Source organism: Alligator mississippiensis, chromosome 2, assembly GCF_030867095.1.
Source record: "Alligator mississippiensis isolate rAllMis1 chromosome 2, rAllMis1, whole genome shotgun sequence".
Lineage (NCBI taxonomy): Eukaryota > Metazoa > Chordata > Crocodylia > Alligatoridae > Alligator > Alligator mississippiensis.
In genome coordinates, this window is record NC_081825.1 from 274,305,806 (window position 1) to 274,321,372 (window position 15,567).

General features: G+C 40.2%; 1 protein-coding gene across 3 annotated transcripts in view; it reads right to left on the bottom strand.

The window, feature by feature from the left end:
- RPS6KA5 (ribosomal protein S6 kinase A5) overlaps window positions 1–15,567 on the bottom strand; it is a 204,885-nt gene that overhangs the window by 66,526 nt on the left and 122,792 nt on the right. For all 3 annotated transcript variants that reach the window (XM_059723175.1, XM_014596485.3, XM_014596484.3), the window contains exon 6: window positions 11,240–11,323. In XM_059723175.1, the coding sequence (XP_059579158.1) occupies window positions 11,240–11,323 (84 nt within the window). The remainder of the gene's footprint in view (window positions 1–11,239; window positions 11,324–15,567) is intronic.

The window sequence follows — 15,567 nt, forward strand, 5'->3', positions numbered from 1 at the left end:
CTTAATTAACAACATAATTAATTACAACAAGGCATGGCAAGAAAGACAGGTGGGCGGCATGCCAAGAGGCAGGTGGGAAACTAGCTCTGTGGCTAGTCAGGGACCCCTGCTTTGCCACAGTGGCCCCAAGACTGCACGCCTGCCAGACCTGGATGGAGACTTCACAGCTGCAGCACAGGCATCTGCACCTCTTCTTCAGCTGCCAGTGGGCTGTGGCTGCCCAGCTGGCCTTTGTGCACCACTACTGCTATGTTTGCTGCTCTTCTGCCATCTGGGCAGCTACTGCCCGGAAGAGGTTATCAATATGGTGGCCTGCTTTGAACGGTCAAAGCATGTCCTCCTAGGTCCAAGTGGCCAAGAAGTCAGCCACCTCCAGTTGGGTCCCAGGTGCCAGCCCTGAGCAAGCTCCCCTGCCTGGGTCCTGCCACTTGCCTCACTAGCAGGAATCCTAGTGTTCCCTATTTAAAAACTGCAAAATCTCTGATAAAAAACAATGCAAATTCACTCTTTAAAATACCCCAAAATCCATGTTCTTCCACAATTAAAACAATGAACCACTATATAGTGCATGCAAGACCTGGCCCGGCATGACAGACGGATCCCGAGAGCAGTATGGGGCCCCAGGTGACAGCCTGAGCAGCCTGGAGCTGCCCAAAGGCACCCGGTGATACACTGACTTGGGCCAAGCTTGCATGATGTGACACAGGCAGCACCAGGTGCCAGGCAGCCAGGGCCAAGCTGCGCTGCCCCGTGCCATGCAGGGGAGTTGTGCCAGCAGGCTCCGAGTGCCCTGATGGCTTTTACTGCTACGGGTGAGCTGTGAGATGTGCAGAGGAACTGGTGTGGTATGAATTTTTGTATATTAGTTATTATATTTAAATGAGAATAGAGGTTGATTAATTCAGTGCTATGATTGTATGAACAACAAAAAATGGAGTTTTGGCTTGTTCCCTCCTTGACATCAGTAGATGAACTTCGTATGCCCTGTGTATAGTGAAAGAATGGTAACTATTTGCATGAAAACAGAATATCTAATTGATTGTGTAAGCAATAAGGTGCCAATGTATAATTTACCAGACAGTAAGCTAATTAATGATTGGCTGAAGAACTCATCTGTGATCAGGTGCAAAGAAGAAGGAATTTTGCATATCCTGCCACTTGAACTACACAACACTTCAAGAATATAATGCTTCAAGACAAAGATACCAATTACACAATGACTGGAATGACCTCATTGAAGATACACTAGAATAACCTAAAGACTGAGCATGGAAAAACCCCAAGGCTGAACCTAGGCTTGAAATCCCTATAGAAGTAGGATGCAGACAAGCCAAGATGGGGAATCCACTCTTTGCAACCTCATGGAGCACAGGCATGCATGCCTGTATATCCCTGCTCATATCCTCAATAAGCCTGGACCCGGCAATCCAGTGCTAATATTGAACAACATCTTACTGGAGTGGTTTTGTCTGTGTATGTCTGTACATATGGCTGGTGTGTCCAAGCTTATGTATCTGTTTCATGTAATCAATAAACACAGCATTTTGCCTTATCCCCCTTTTTAAGGTCTTGCTCTTAATTGAGCTATTGGCAATTTTAAGTAACATTCTGGTGGAGAATGCGAAGGGAGGTGTATGTGGTTTAATGCCGTGCTTATTGATTTGTTTGTCTGTTTAAAGGTGTGCACACTGCCCGGTGGTAGAAGTGCTGGGCACTGTGGTTACACTGGCCACATTGTGGATTGCTCTGGGCCTTTGAGCTGGGAATCCTGTTATTGTTGTGTTTGGATTACTCTGGGCCTTTGCGCTGGGAATCCTGATTGTTGTTTGCTTTGTTTGAATTTATGGCATTTAGGACCCATGGCTTGCTTATGGTCTAAGGTTCTGAGATTTTGTTTTTGGGTAATTGATATTAAGCATTAATTAAGGTATTTAAGACTTACAACTGGTTAGCAGTTTTTGAGTTATCTTTATTGGCTACTACTGGATATTAGGTTGTGCAGAAAATGTGTTTAAGAAAAAGGTAGTACAGGAGGGTCATACTGAGAGCCAGGGAACCTTACCCTAAGAACCCTGCAAAAATATGGGTATAGCCCTTGAAATGAACAGGCAGTAGAGGATGCCTGCACTATTACTGATTTGAAAGAAAAATTTGGAAAATATGTTGAATTGTATGATAAGCCTCCATATTCCATGAGAAAAGAAGCTGCAGTGATTTGGCTATTATAGGAGGCTTCTAAAAATCTTTTCCTTCGCCTGACAAATAGTCAGGAAGAGATGGCTCTGTTAAATAAACAACTTGCTAAAGTTTGGAAAGTTTAATGGTAAATGCAACAGGGGCACAAATGCATAGGGTATCTCACAAAGATCCTAAGAAAAGTAAAGTTAGAGAACAAGAACTTAGAGGAACAAGCAGGAGAAAAAGTTAAGTAAGAACAAAAAATCATATATTACAGGGGATGGTAAAGAAGTTAACTTTGAAGCTGGGGTGTGCACCTGCCAGTCACCTGCTGTGATTCTATCATTAAACATTTAAGGCAGAAACTGGGGTTTGCTAGCCGACAAGTGGCAGCAATAACCATGGAAAGCATTGAACCCTTTGATACTCCAGACTGCTGACACCTAAGAGAGAGAACCTCAGAGTGAAGCCTGCATCTTGGTCAGATATACTTTGACTCTGATGGGTTTGAGGGTTGTGCTCGCCTAGAACAAAAGGTATAGGGGCTGGTTCCTAAAAATTCAGTCCAACAATTGGTAACTCCTCTGAGACACAAGGTAGTAACCCGACTGATCGGGGAATTTGTTGATGCAGGGTAATCTGTTCTAGAGGTTAGCTAATTCTTATAGTAAGGTAGAGCTGTATGATAATTGTGACTAGGTTTGTAAGTGTTATGCAGATGTTGTTTGTTACTGCTGACTAGAAGACTTTGTTTGTCTGGGTCAGGCAAAGTAGTGGACATGATTACATGCTGTGGTCCACTTGGGATTAAGTAAAAACCTCCTGTTGTGTTTGCAATAGGAAGCTAGAGAGCAAAGAGAATCATTTATCTGATGGAAAGGCAGTGTGAATGAATAGGGTCTTTTGACTCTAAGGTCCTTGGGAATAGTTAGTCTTCTGTGGAGAGAGGACAAGAGCAGGTATGTGTTTGCTGTGGAGTTTGTAAGGTGTAGGTTATAAGTGCAGGTTATGATAAGGCAGAGTGTTATGCAGACAGTGCAGTTTAAGAGATTAATAGAGTTTGAATGCTAAAACGGGTAGGACGAAAGGGTAAGAACGCAATTTCAGGAATGACTGCTTGGAGCAGGGAAAAGATGTAGTTGCTTTGAGAAAAAGTTGTAACTTGATCTCAGGGAGTGTCTGAGGTGGTTAAGTAAAATGCCTTCTATTGTTGGTCCGATAGGAAGTCAGTAGCAGAGAAGACTAAATTCTGTGATAGAAACTGTAAATATTTGTAACAGAAGTAAAAGCCGAAAAGTAGGTTGTATTGCAGAAATTGTTGAGGTGTTTGTGCAAAACAGAGAATAAAGCAGTGTTGTGTGTTTGTACTGTGCCTGTGTAACAAGGCAGAGACTACTAGAAGTTTAAAAGTATACTCTTATTGGTAATGGGGGTGAGATGTCCAGAAATAGTGTGGGTATAATATAGGTATCCTAGAAATGAAGGTGTTAACAGCTGTTAAGGTTTTGTTGGGATTGAGTGAATGATAGGATTAACCCAGAGAACTGAATGAAGGCATTTCCTAAAGTTGGGGTCCAGAAAAAAGTTAAAATGTAACAAGATACAGACATGTGTCTTCATTGACCCTCCCCTATTAGTGCAGTGTAAATATTCAATGGAAACTGAAATAGGATTATATCTCATAGTAAGTAGTTTAAGTCAGGAAATGATGGTACAAATGCTTGGTGTATGACTCCCTGATTTGAAATTTAGTCTGTTCTGAAAGGCAAAGTACCCTGGAATTATAGCAGCTGTAGCAGGAGGGATAAAATTATTTCTAATATTGAATTTGGCTAATATAATATTTTGGTTATTTCCTTGGCGCACAGGTCCTGGTATAATTTGAAATTGATATGCATGGGAACAATAGTATTGTGTTTTGTAAAGGTCCCAATTTCAATTTCCAAAATGGTGCAATAAACCATTGAAAATAGTAAAATAAATATAAATAATCTTTGTCACTTAATATATATGTATGTACACAAGAAAAAACACCCCAAGAATTGTTATTATACATGCATTGTTACTACATGTCAACAATGTAAAGTGTAAATATGAAAAATATGTTACTGCAAGTTTTCCTTGGCAGGTTTGTGTGTGTTTGTTTCCCCCTCCCTCCCCACCCCCCCTTTTGCAGAAGCTATAGTGTGAAAATCAATCAAGTAACAAAGGTGACTGAAAGACTACGAGGCCTCATTACCATCAACTGAGTTTTCTTCACCTAAGCCGTGGTTTTATCATCACAGAAAAATTGTTTTGTCTGTCTGTTTTGTGGTGTTTGTCTTACTGTGTTGTTTTTGTTTGTTTGAATGATTTAGTTTACTTTAAGTTGGCAAAGGTTTAACTGCATATAAATCTCATAAAGATGTGATAAAAATCATTGGTAACATTCTCTGTCTAAAACTGAATTTGTCTGTGGATGGCAGACCAGAACACTTCCGTCCAGTTTGGACAGGAAAATTCTTCTAATCTTTGAAACAAAGAACAGCAATTCATATGAAAGTTTTAAGTTGTAAAGTTTACTTGTTTAGCAAAACAGCATTTAAAAAAAAAGGTAACGTATGTGTATTTAGTAGACAACCTGATAAAATGTTTGTAAGGCTATAAAAGAAATCTAATTCGTATTTAGATACTATCTATAACACCAACATATCAGGATGCTTGTGAAAACTGCATAAACCCATTGTTTTATAGGAAGAGCAAAAGCTGACAAACCTAAACACATCAGTATTTGTAAGGAAACTCTTTACTGATTAAAGCAAAATCCAGAATGGATGGCCGATGAAGTTCGTGATGGACATAAATCAGTTTAACGATGTGGGAGATACCACTAACTACGACATGTATAAATGGTTGGCACAATTTAAAAAAAAAAAGAAAAAGAAGGAAAAAAAAAGATTGGCAACCCATTTTTATGGAAAATTGATGATCCAGTTATGTATTTATAACTAGGTAAACACAACATGCTTTGGATTCCAAGTGAATTGGACTGGTGTGTATCATTAACCATTTTAGTCCAGTGGTATATGAAATACAATTGGGGAAAAGAATCAAAATGGGTACATGCATTTCAGTTAAAGTTATTCAGTGGTGTGAGAAATTTAATATATTAAAATTATTTAAAAGCCACAGGATGCCCAATGACACCGATGGACTAAAAAACTAGTGGCTGTTAAACACTGATGAAGAACAAGTGTTAATCTGGATTTGTTGTGGGTTTTTTTTTTTTTAATATATTTTTGTGTCATGATATTTTAACTTGGCTTTGCTTATTGTTTTTGTCTTCTTTATTAAGATTTATTAGCATATTGTTATGTCTTTATTATTTTTCTTTTGAGCATTTTAAATTGTGCAAGCATCTTAAAGAAAACTATCCCTGGAGAAGGAATATTTGAATTTCTCTTTAGGAATCAATTGGAGTACCTTAAATTATTGAGCACAAAACAAATTTGCTAATTAGTATAACTATTTCACACCAAGGTTCAAAAATTCTGAAAGTATCAAAACAAGCTAAACAAATGATGATACACCATTGATATGATATTTTCACAGGCTGAACCCCATCTGGAACGGCAATCTTAAATGTTCTGTTACACCCTGTAATCATATTGTTTATATTGTCTGGAATAATGTTCTTTATAATGTGCTATATGTGTTTGTTAAATGAAATTGTTTTATCCAAAACTCCAAGAATTACAATTAGAAACTAAATATCTATTTGCTCAACAAATATAAAACGTGACCCAGTCAAAGGGGGGGCATGTAGTACAAATTTTTGCATATTAGTTAATTATGTTTTAAATGATAATAGTATTGAATTGATCAACCTCTAGGATTGTATGAACTAAAACTCCATTTTGTGCTTGTTCCCTCCTTGACATGAGTAGATTAACTTTGTATGCCCTGATTAACTTTGTATGCCTTTGTATGCCCTGCCACAGATACATGAGTGTCTGTGTGAGAGGGTGAATGGTTAACTACTTGCATGAAAACAGAAGATCTCATTGATTGTGTAAGCAACAAGGCACCAATGTATAAGTTACCAGACAGTAAGCTAATTAATGAATGGCTGAAGAACTCGTCTGTGATCAGGTGCAAAGAAGGAATTTTGCATATCCTGCCATTTGAACTACACAATGCTTTGAGAACATAATGCTTCAAGGCAAAGATACCAACTACACAATGACTGGAATGACCTCATCGAAGATACTCCAGAATGACCTGAGCATGGAAAAACCCCAAGGCTGAACCTAGGCTTGAAATCCCTATAAAAGTAGGATGCAGACAAGCCAAGATGGGGAATCCACTCTCTGCTACCTCATGGAGCACAGGCATGTATGCCTGTATACCCCCGCTCACATCCTCAATAAGCCTGAACCCGGCCATCCAGTGCTAATATTGAGTAACATCTGCTGGTAACTATAACATCTTGCTGGACTGCAGAATGTCTGTTTGTATGTCCAAGCTTGTGTATCTGTTTCATGTAATCCAAAAAACACAGCATTTTGCCTTATCCCTCTTTTTAAGGTCTTGCTCTTAATTTGAGCTATTTGCAATTTTAAGTAACACTGGGGTCCTGTGGGGGGCCATATAGGTCCTGCAGCATCGAGACAAGGGGCAGGCATAGAGACACTCCGGCCAGCTACTAGAGTGTCTCTTTGGAGAGCCCGAGCCTCCGGTTGCCTCAGGGCATGGTCCAGGACTCTGCCCTGCTATTTTTCGAGGGGGGGGGGGGGGGGGTTTAGATACCAGGATAGCTAGGTATCAAATGGAGCCCACACTGTAAATATTCAGCACAGGAATGCTTTTTGTTCCCAGTATGCCTCTTGCCACATCCCCAGCTGCTTTGAGATGTAGCAAGAGGCACGTGAAGGCTCGTCTGGACGTGTCCTCTGGGGTTTTTAAGTTCTAGCAAGTGTATTGGCACATTCCAATCAAAAGCCTTAGCTGTAGTTAAACCAATACTTCTGAGGAAGATGGAAGTAAATGCTTACACCGATAGCAACAAGGGGTCAAGAATTATTTGCTTCCCCTCATGTGGCAACAAACAAAACCCAGAAGCATGGGAAAAACAGACATCCTCCACTTTTTACTGCAACCCAGGGACCTCAAACAACTCCACACATACATCGTTACTGTAGAAACAAACCTCTTTTCAATTCTCCTATCCCCTCTGTAAATTTATCCCAGGCTCTTTAAACTTTTCAAGCCGCTTAGGGAGCTTTGCTTCATTCTCCTACTGCTGAGCACAGTCCTCTCTAATTTCTACCTGCTCTGGACTACAGAGCTCTTCTCATGATATCCAAGTGATATGTGTAAGAGAGAGTAGTCTCTTGTGTTCCCAAATATTGCTCTCCACAGCACACTGTAGGAATTGCTACTCCTAAATCATCCTTAACCAATGTTTATCCATCCCCTTCATGGAAACTTCCAGTGAAGGAGATTCCACAACTTTAAGGAGTCTATTCCACTGCTTCACTACTTTAACAGTGACATTTTCCCTGATATCCAATTTAAACCTACTTTGCTGTAATTTCAAGCCATTGCTACATACCCTACTTTCTGTAGCAAAGGAGAAAATGTGTTCTCCCTCTTCTTTAAGGCAGTCCTTCAGACATGAAACTGCTATCATGTCCCCTCTTATTCACCTTTCTTGCAAGTTACACATGCTTATTTTTCTCGACCTCTCCTTGTATGGCTTGGCTTCCAACTCCTTCGCAGCTTTGATCACACACCTTTCAATCTCCAACTTCTCCATGTCCTTTTTAAAATGTGGACCAGAACTACACACAATACTCACTAGAGAATGCCTAGCCAGTGCCTAGTGTGGCACTCCTCCCATCTTACACCTAACACTCTTACTCATGCAGCCCCAAACCAGTTTCACCTTTTTTTTGCTGTTACATCATATTGATGACTCTGTAATCCACCAAGACTCATAGTTCCTCAATAGTGCTGCCACCCAGCACGTTGTTACCCATTTTGTATTTGTGTTTTGAGAATTCTTCCTTAAGTGCAGCACTTTGTTATTGTCAGCATTGTACTTCATCATGACTTCCTATCCCAGCTTCCAGTTGATCAAGATCCTTCTGCATTCTACTCTTTTCCTCTAATGTGTTTGCAGTCCTTCCTACTCACATGTTGTCTGCAATATTGCTCAGGAAGTTTTCTATTCTGGCATCCAAACCATTAACAATGAGACTAAACACAATCAAATCCAGAACACACTGCGATGGGGCTCCACTTTTAATCTTCTGCCATTTGAATGTCCACCCATTTATAATTAATCTTTGCTTGTGGCTATTAAACCACTTGTCTATCCATCCCATAATAAACTTTTGACCACATTTCTCCAATTTGTTTATGAGAAGCTCATGTAGGACTTTGTCAAAAACCTTACTGAAGTCCTAGTACACTATATCTAATGCATTCGCTTTCTCCATTCAACTAGATACTTTATCAAGAAAGGAGATAAAATTTGTTTGGCAATATTTATGCTTGGCAAATCCATTCTGGCTCCTCATGTTCAGGGATCCAGCTTTCCCTAATAATAATAAAAAATAAAAAAAAATAAAAAAAAATAAAAAAAATTGCAAATTCTCTGATAAACCCCCCAAAATCAGTGATTAAAATGAAAGGCCACTAACCCCCCACCCCCCACATCCTCCCTGGCCCTGCTCATGCCCATCACCCCGCCATAGCCTCCTGGCCCTGCTTATGCCCCTCATTCTCTCCCATAGCCCCCCCAGCCCTCACCCCCCACCCACAGCCTCCTCCGCCCTGCCGGAGGGAGACCCCAGCTACTAGGGCTACGGAGCCGGGGACTCAGGTCCACAGCCCCCTGCCCCTGGCCGGGGTGGTGGCTGCTGTAGTGGAGCAGAGCCCAGAGAAGTTGGGGCTGACTCCCCGCTGCTGCACACACGCTCGGGGGGTAAGGGGGGGCTCGGGGGGAGGGGGAATCATGCCCCCTAGATCTGTGCGCAGGGTGGGGGCAGATGTGGGCTGCCCGCTGTGGGCTCAGGCTCCCACCCTGCTGCCCTCCATGGTGCCTTCACAGTCCACTGGCTTGCCACTGTGAGCTCTGTGCTGCCCTGGAGACACATCTCCTGTCTGTATGGCAGTAGCAGGGGTGGCAGCATGGGGTTGGTGCCACTCACACAGGGGATGGGTCACCAGGGCAATGCGAAGCTCAAAGCAGCATGTAGCTTTCCTGTGCAGCTCGGGTGTTCCCTGCCACACCGGTTTACATCCATTGGGCTACAGGGCGGGAGCCCAAGCCTGCAGCGGGCAGCCTACCCCGAACCTCTGCCCCACAGACAGATCTGGGGGGCATGGGTCCCTCTTGCCCCTGGAAGTGTGCACAGTGGCAAGAAGCCAGCTCCACCCCTCTGCCCCCCAGACAAGTTGTCCACAGCCCCATCCTGCTCCCACCAGGGTCCTGTAGCCACACATTGAGGCTCCTGGCCCCAAGCACTGCCAGGCTGGGCAGCAGCCCCAGACCCAGCCCTGCCCAAATCCCTCCCTCCCTATGGTAGCCTCAATTCCCCACCGCCACCACTTACCTGTGGGAGCTGCTCTCCAGGCTGCCTGGAGGCTTGACTATGTTCTTCCCACTCCCCCCAGCCCCTTGCAGGTTGGAACTCTGCCAGCCTGAAGAGAGCTCTTAGCAAAAGTGCAAAATCTGTGAGTTTCTCTGCTAAAATGGGAAATCCACTTTTTGCGCCAGTAAAGGGGGAAATCTGTGTTTTTTTCCATTTCTGGGGGGAAAACAGAAAATCTGGATCCCTGCTCATGATGAGCCTTTCCTCTACCAGATGGTTACAAATAGACTTCTTTATAACATGGCTCCAGTAACTTCTCAGGTATCAAAGTCAGGCTAACTGGACTATAATTACCCAGGTCCTCGTGTTGGAACTTCAAAGATTGCTGAGACTTATATTGTCTAAAAACTTTAAGGAAAAATGTTGAGAGTAAGGACTGTGACCTTATAGATATGTTCAGATTGCAGTTTCAAAGTCTCATTTTGGAAAAAAAAAGCAAAATTAATTTTTCATGTATTAAGAAGTTCTAGTGAAAGTGTATATAGTTCGAAAAAAATTTTAGTCCTGTAAATTTTACTAATATCTTCTTAATGGACTTTATATTCCTCAGTCTTTCACTAATTTCCCCTAGTGAGACAGTAACAAGGAATAGGACACAACTATTTTTAAATGATCCTCATTAAACTGTATTAAAATATGTCTAGTAATGTATTACCAGAGTGATTACCAGAGTGGGCCTGTCTATAGGCTAAATTGGGCATCATACCCCATGCCTGGATCCAGACCATGCTGTCCCTGCCTGGCCCCACAAGCTGGAACCAGAGCCCCAGGACCCTGCACTAGCTCTGTCCTACTACATGCGCTGAGAGTGTGCTCTAAACCCTCCCCCCCCTCACTGCATGTGCTGGAATCTGGGCCCTAGAAACCTGCACCACCTCCACCCACTGGGATTAGGGCCTCGGAAAGTCGCACTGCCTCTGCCCAGCCCAGTGTACTTGAATCAGGGCCCTAGGACCTTGCTGCCCAGCTGCACATGCCTGGATCAGGACTCCAAGGCTCCATGCTACCTCTGCCCAGCCTCACAGGCTGGAGTTGGGCCCCACACCACCCTGTGCAGCAGATTTAGCATGCAGGGCCACAGCCTGAATATGGAGAGTTGTGCAGGCTGGATGACAAGGTGCCACAGGTTAAGCACCCCTGCTAACACCCTCTGCACTAAGATAGGTTTACTTAAATCATGAGCCAAGGACAACTAAGATGGTCAACTTTTAAGTGCCTAAAAACAACCAATAGCCTATGAATATCGGAAAACCTAGCCTATTCAGCTTGATTTAATTTGGAATGATGGTAGAGATGGGAAAGGTTCAATAGTGAAATTGGGTAAAGGAAATGTTGCTGGTCATATCATTAATTGTATATAAGGCTCTAAGAGAGGATTCACTTGGATCAAAATTTTAATAGAAAGCTGGGCAGAAACACACCTTGTCATGTCCGATATCTCCACCTCTGACAATATCTGGAGCCATGTATTCTATTGTCCCACAAAAGGAATATGCTCTCTCATTCTAAAAAGATAAAAAAACAGATTAATAGCGATACTAGATAATAATATCCTAAAATTAAAATCAGTAATGGACAAGATTAACAGTTAGAAATGGCTTGACTGTATTTGTAGCCAAATAATTTGCAACTGATTATCAAAATCACATTCCACCACATTTAGAATTACCAGACAATGCTTGAGAATATTTACTACTTTCTATGTAGGAAATAAAATATTACAGATTTATGTGGCAGTTTTAACATATGCACATGCAAACTAATAAACTTTGGCATTTAAAAGCAAACAGAGGATGTTTCTGTAGACTTAAAACAGTATATAATTTACTAAATCAGCAGCTACAAGACATTCCTTAAAGATGAACAGGCTTTCTGCAAGCTGAAATATTAATTCTCCACACAGCATGATAAAATATTTATGTTTAATAGAATTATGAATTTTTACAAGATTCCTTACAATTTAGCTAAACTTGATACTATACCAATGTTGCTTAACCTTCCAGCCCCACAGGCCAGATGAGTGGTGCAGAACAGGTCTACAGACCAGGTCCCAAGGGCAAGGCTGGTTCCCAAAGCAGATCCAGTGTGGGGTCAGCACAGGGTCAGTCCCTGGGTGAGACCTTATGTGCTGGCCTGGCCCTACATGCCAGATTCAGCTGCAAAGCAACTTGACATTCCAGCCTGATATGGTACTTGGAGCCATGTCATCCAGCCTGCAGGGCTCCCTACAGGCCAGATAGAACATCTACTGTACAAGAACCTGTGTTTCTCTCCAACCCAAATCTCTTTCTATAGTACACTGTATTCAAAAATGAAAAAAAAAAGAGAAAGAGGGAGGAAGAGGCATTATTTTAGTTTTAAACCACTGAAGTTACTGATTTATGTTCAGCCTGGACTGTGTTCACAGGCATGTAAAATACTTCCCTGTTAACACCATTTGCCATTGAGGTCAACATGAGGTTATGCTGTACCTTGCTAATGACAAAAGCACATGTGAATGGGCCATGCAACACTGTTCCTCCCTTATCCCTCAAGCGTCTAGCATTTTGAGGAGTCATCCGGTTAGATCTTTCAAAAGAAGAGTGTTCAAAAAAGCAGATATTTCAAAAGTCAGGTTTATATTTGTAGAGTTAGATTTGGAATTCAAAATAGGTGCTGTGCAAGGAAAATGAGAATGTGCTATACTAGTGAAAAGAAGCTTCTGAGATAAAAAAAATAGTGCTCAGTGCTTCCATGAGATGTACAAAAAAAATCAACATATTAGACTATTTTATTAGAGTATGTACACTGTGACTAGATTCTTTTATAAAATTCTGATTTTTACCAGATTTAATATAGGTGTCACTTGCTAGAATATTATTAATGGGAACAGCTGAAACAAAGCCACATGGTTGAAAACTAAATTATTTTCTTCTACTCTCTTAATACCTTCTTTCTGTGTTTTACTTTCCATCTTTCTCTTCCAGTGTCTCTCTTTGTTTCATTGTAATAATCTGTTCCTGTACTTGTTTCTTGCAACTCACCAGTAAAATGTTTTAACTTCTTTCCCTTCTCCCTGAGCAAAAACCCCAAAAACTTAGTTCTAAATACAGTAACATATTTCCTGGTTTCATTTTTCCCTTCCATTTCTCAAAAATTGTCTTACTTTTTTCTCTTTTCACTAACACAAATGAAGGACAGCACAGCCATTTATGAAAACAAGAACTAAGACTGATATATCACAAAAATGGTATATGAACATCACTGTATGCTGTCTGAATTTAGTCAGATCAAAGTATAGCAAACTGCTATGCAAAATAGTTTTTATATAAAATGTATAATGAAAGTGAGTTCTTAGATGGTAGAGTATCAAGGAATAAATTAGGCCATCTTGTATGAACATACAGACTAGTACAGCAGTACCGTAGTGATCTCAAGCACCAAGTACTATAAAAAAATCTGCTGTACAAAATAAGACCTGTTAAAATAGTTTTCAAAGTTTTATGAACTTATATTGGTGTATCAGAGGAACAATTAACACACACTTAACCAATTAAAAGGACAATAAATAGTTAAAACTTGTAACTTGTTTTTGGGATGTCTTCTTGAAACTTGGATACACAATAGATTTCCTTTAATAATTTGCTTTGTACCATGTGCCAAATAATTTTTTCTTTAAAAAGAACAAATAATTACATTTTAAAATAAAAAAATTAAATGATTTCCTCTATTATTTACCTTCTAAAATTCAAGTTCCTGGCTCTACATTTTTTCACTTCGCAAATAATGCTAAAGCACTTCCAAAGCAATTTGAGCCTAAAAATATTGATATTTTATTATTTTAAATATTTTTCTGAAATTACTTATGAAAGCATGTTAGATTACCTTTGAAGTACAGCTGAAAAAGTGATTTGAAATACCAATATGTATTCAATAGAAATCTCTTTGAAGTAACAGCCAGAACCATATAGTTTTTATAGAAGCCTCCACCTAGGCCTTGCAACATCTGAATGGTGGACATCTTGCCCCTCCAAAATGGTCTGAAGAGACAGGGTTAGATGCTTAAGTCCCTATACAATCAATGGAAATAGGAAGGCATCTCCAAAGAGCAATCCAGAGTGCTAAGGTGCTAAGCAAGGAGGTATGTAGAGCAAACCAACAAAGAAATGCTAAGCATATGAAATGTGCCTAAGCTTCCGCTCCTCCTTGGAGCGTAATAACCTCTATCATCTCAAGATCAAGGGTGCCCAGAGGGGAGACGCTTATCTGACCAAGACACCTGACACACAGTTGTATTCAGTTCAGTACAAAAGTAAAGCACCCCAATGTCAGTCAAGCATGGGAAAGCAACACTTAAAGAAACATTTTATTTTGTTGTTATACATCTCTTCTCCAGTGAGAAACGAAAAAGCGAGCTTCTGTACCGCAAATTGAAAGAATTTTGATTGATTTCAAAAGATTTTTTTGTTATTGATGGTCTTTGGACTTGAAACATTTGGCAAGAAGTGTGCAGAAAGTCATAATCTATTTGAATAACTAAAATGTGTAAATGGAATGTGTAGAAAGAAAATCTGACCTTGTTAGCTGGAAAATTACAACATGCACAATTTCAGAACGCTTATCCAAACATTAAAGTTCAATTTAAATGTAAAATGGTCTCTATAAAATTAGCAGTAAAATAAAAATACTGTCATCCCAAACATTTATTCTATTATTTGGGAAACTGAAACACACAAAAAATGAATTAAATAACTAAGTATATTTCCTTTAAAATATTACTTTACTTTGTTAAGTAAAGCTTAAAGAACAATCCTTAAGTAGTTCTTAAAGATAAAAGGATTTGATTGATTATCTGAAGTATACTTGGTGCAGCTAAATTTCAACCAAAGGATTATTCAAAAATTTTCACTGAAAATTATTTTGAGCATACAGTATTACAGATTAATTAGTCTAGCTGCCTGGCTTATCACCCGAATCACAAAGGATTTTTTTTGTGACTTCTTAATTACTATACTTCTGTCCTGAACTAATTAGGGTTGCTACACACAAAATGTGACACAAATCTATACCTTATAATTATGACACCTACCATAAGCCCCACCATACACTGAAGTTTAAATCCTGCCCCCTTTCAGAGCTTCTGCAATACACCCTTTATTATTCTTTTCCAATATGTTTGGTTTATTACTTATTAGGAGATGGCAGTTTTGTAAAGGGTTTTATAGTAAAGGACAGTTAAATTGATTGCGGGGGTCACATCTTCCTGTAGTGGCAGAGGTACACTACAGTATATGGTTTCCAGTGTAGACTCATTACCGACACAAACAGCAGATTCACCATGGTACATTGGGCTTCTCTGGGTATTCCAGATACCAAAGACCAAAATGATCATCATATTAAAACTGATTTTGCCAAGGAATGCACAGTAGTACTAGCAGCATCTAGAGCTAATTGTAAAGAAATGTTCAGTATTAACTGACATTATATGATTAGAATCTAAAGCTGTTCTGCTTGTTCCTGTTCCAATTTATCAATAATGGCTGTAAATATGTTGTAATAAAGAAAAAAAAAATCTATCCTAAGCACATAATAGTTAGAAATCACTACAGATGTGCCTAATAATAATTTTATGGAAGAACAGGCCCAGCCGGTTCTGGTCCTTTCCAGCCAAGGTAATGTTAGCGTAATGCTGCTTTTCTTTGCATTCACAGTAGTAACAAGAAAACTTGGCAGGAGCGCAGAGAGGAGACAACTATGCTTATATACGTAC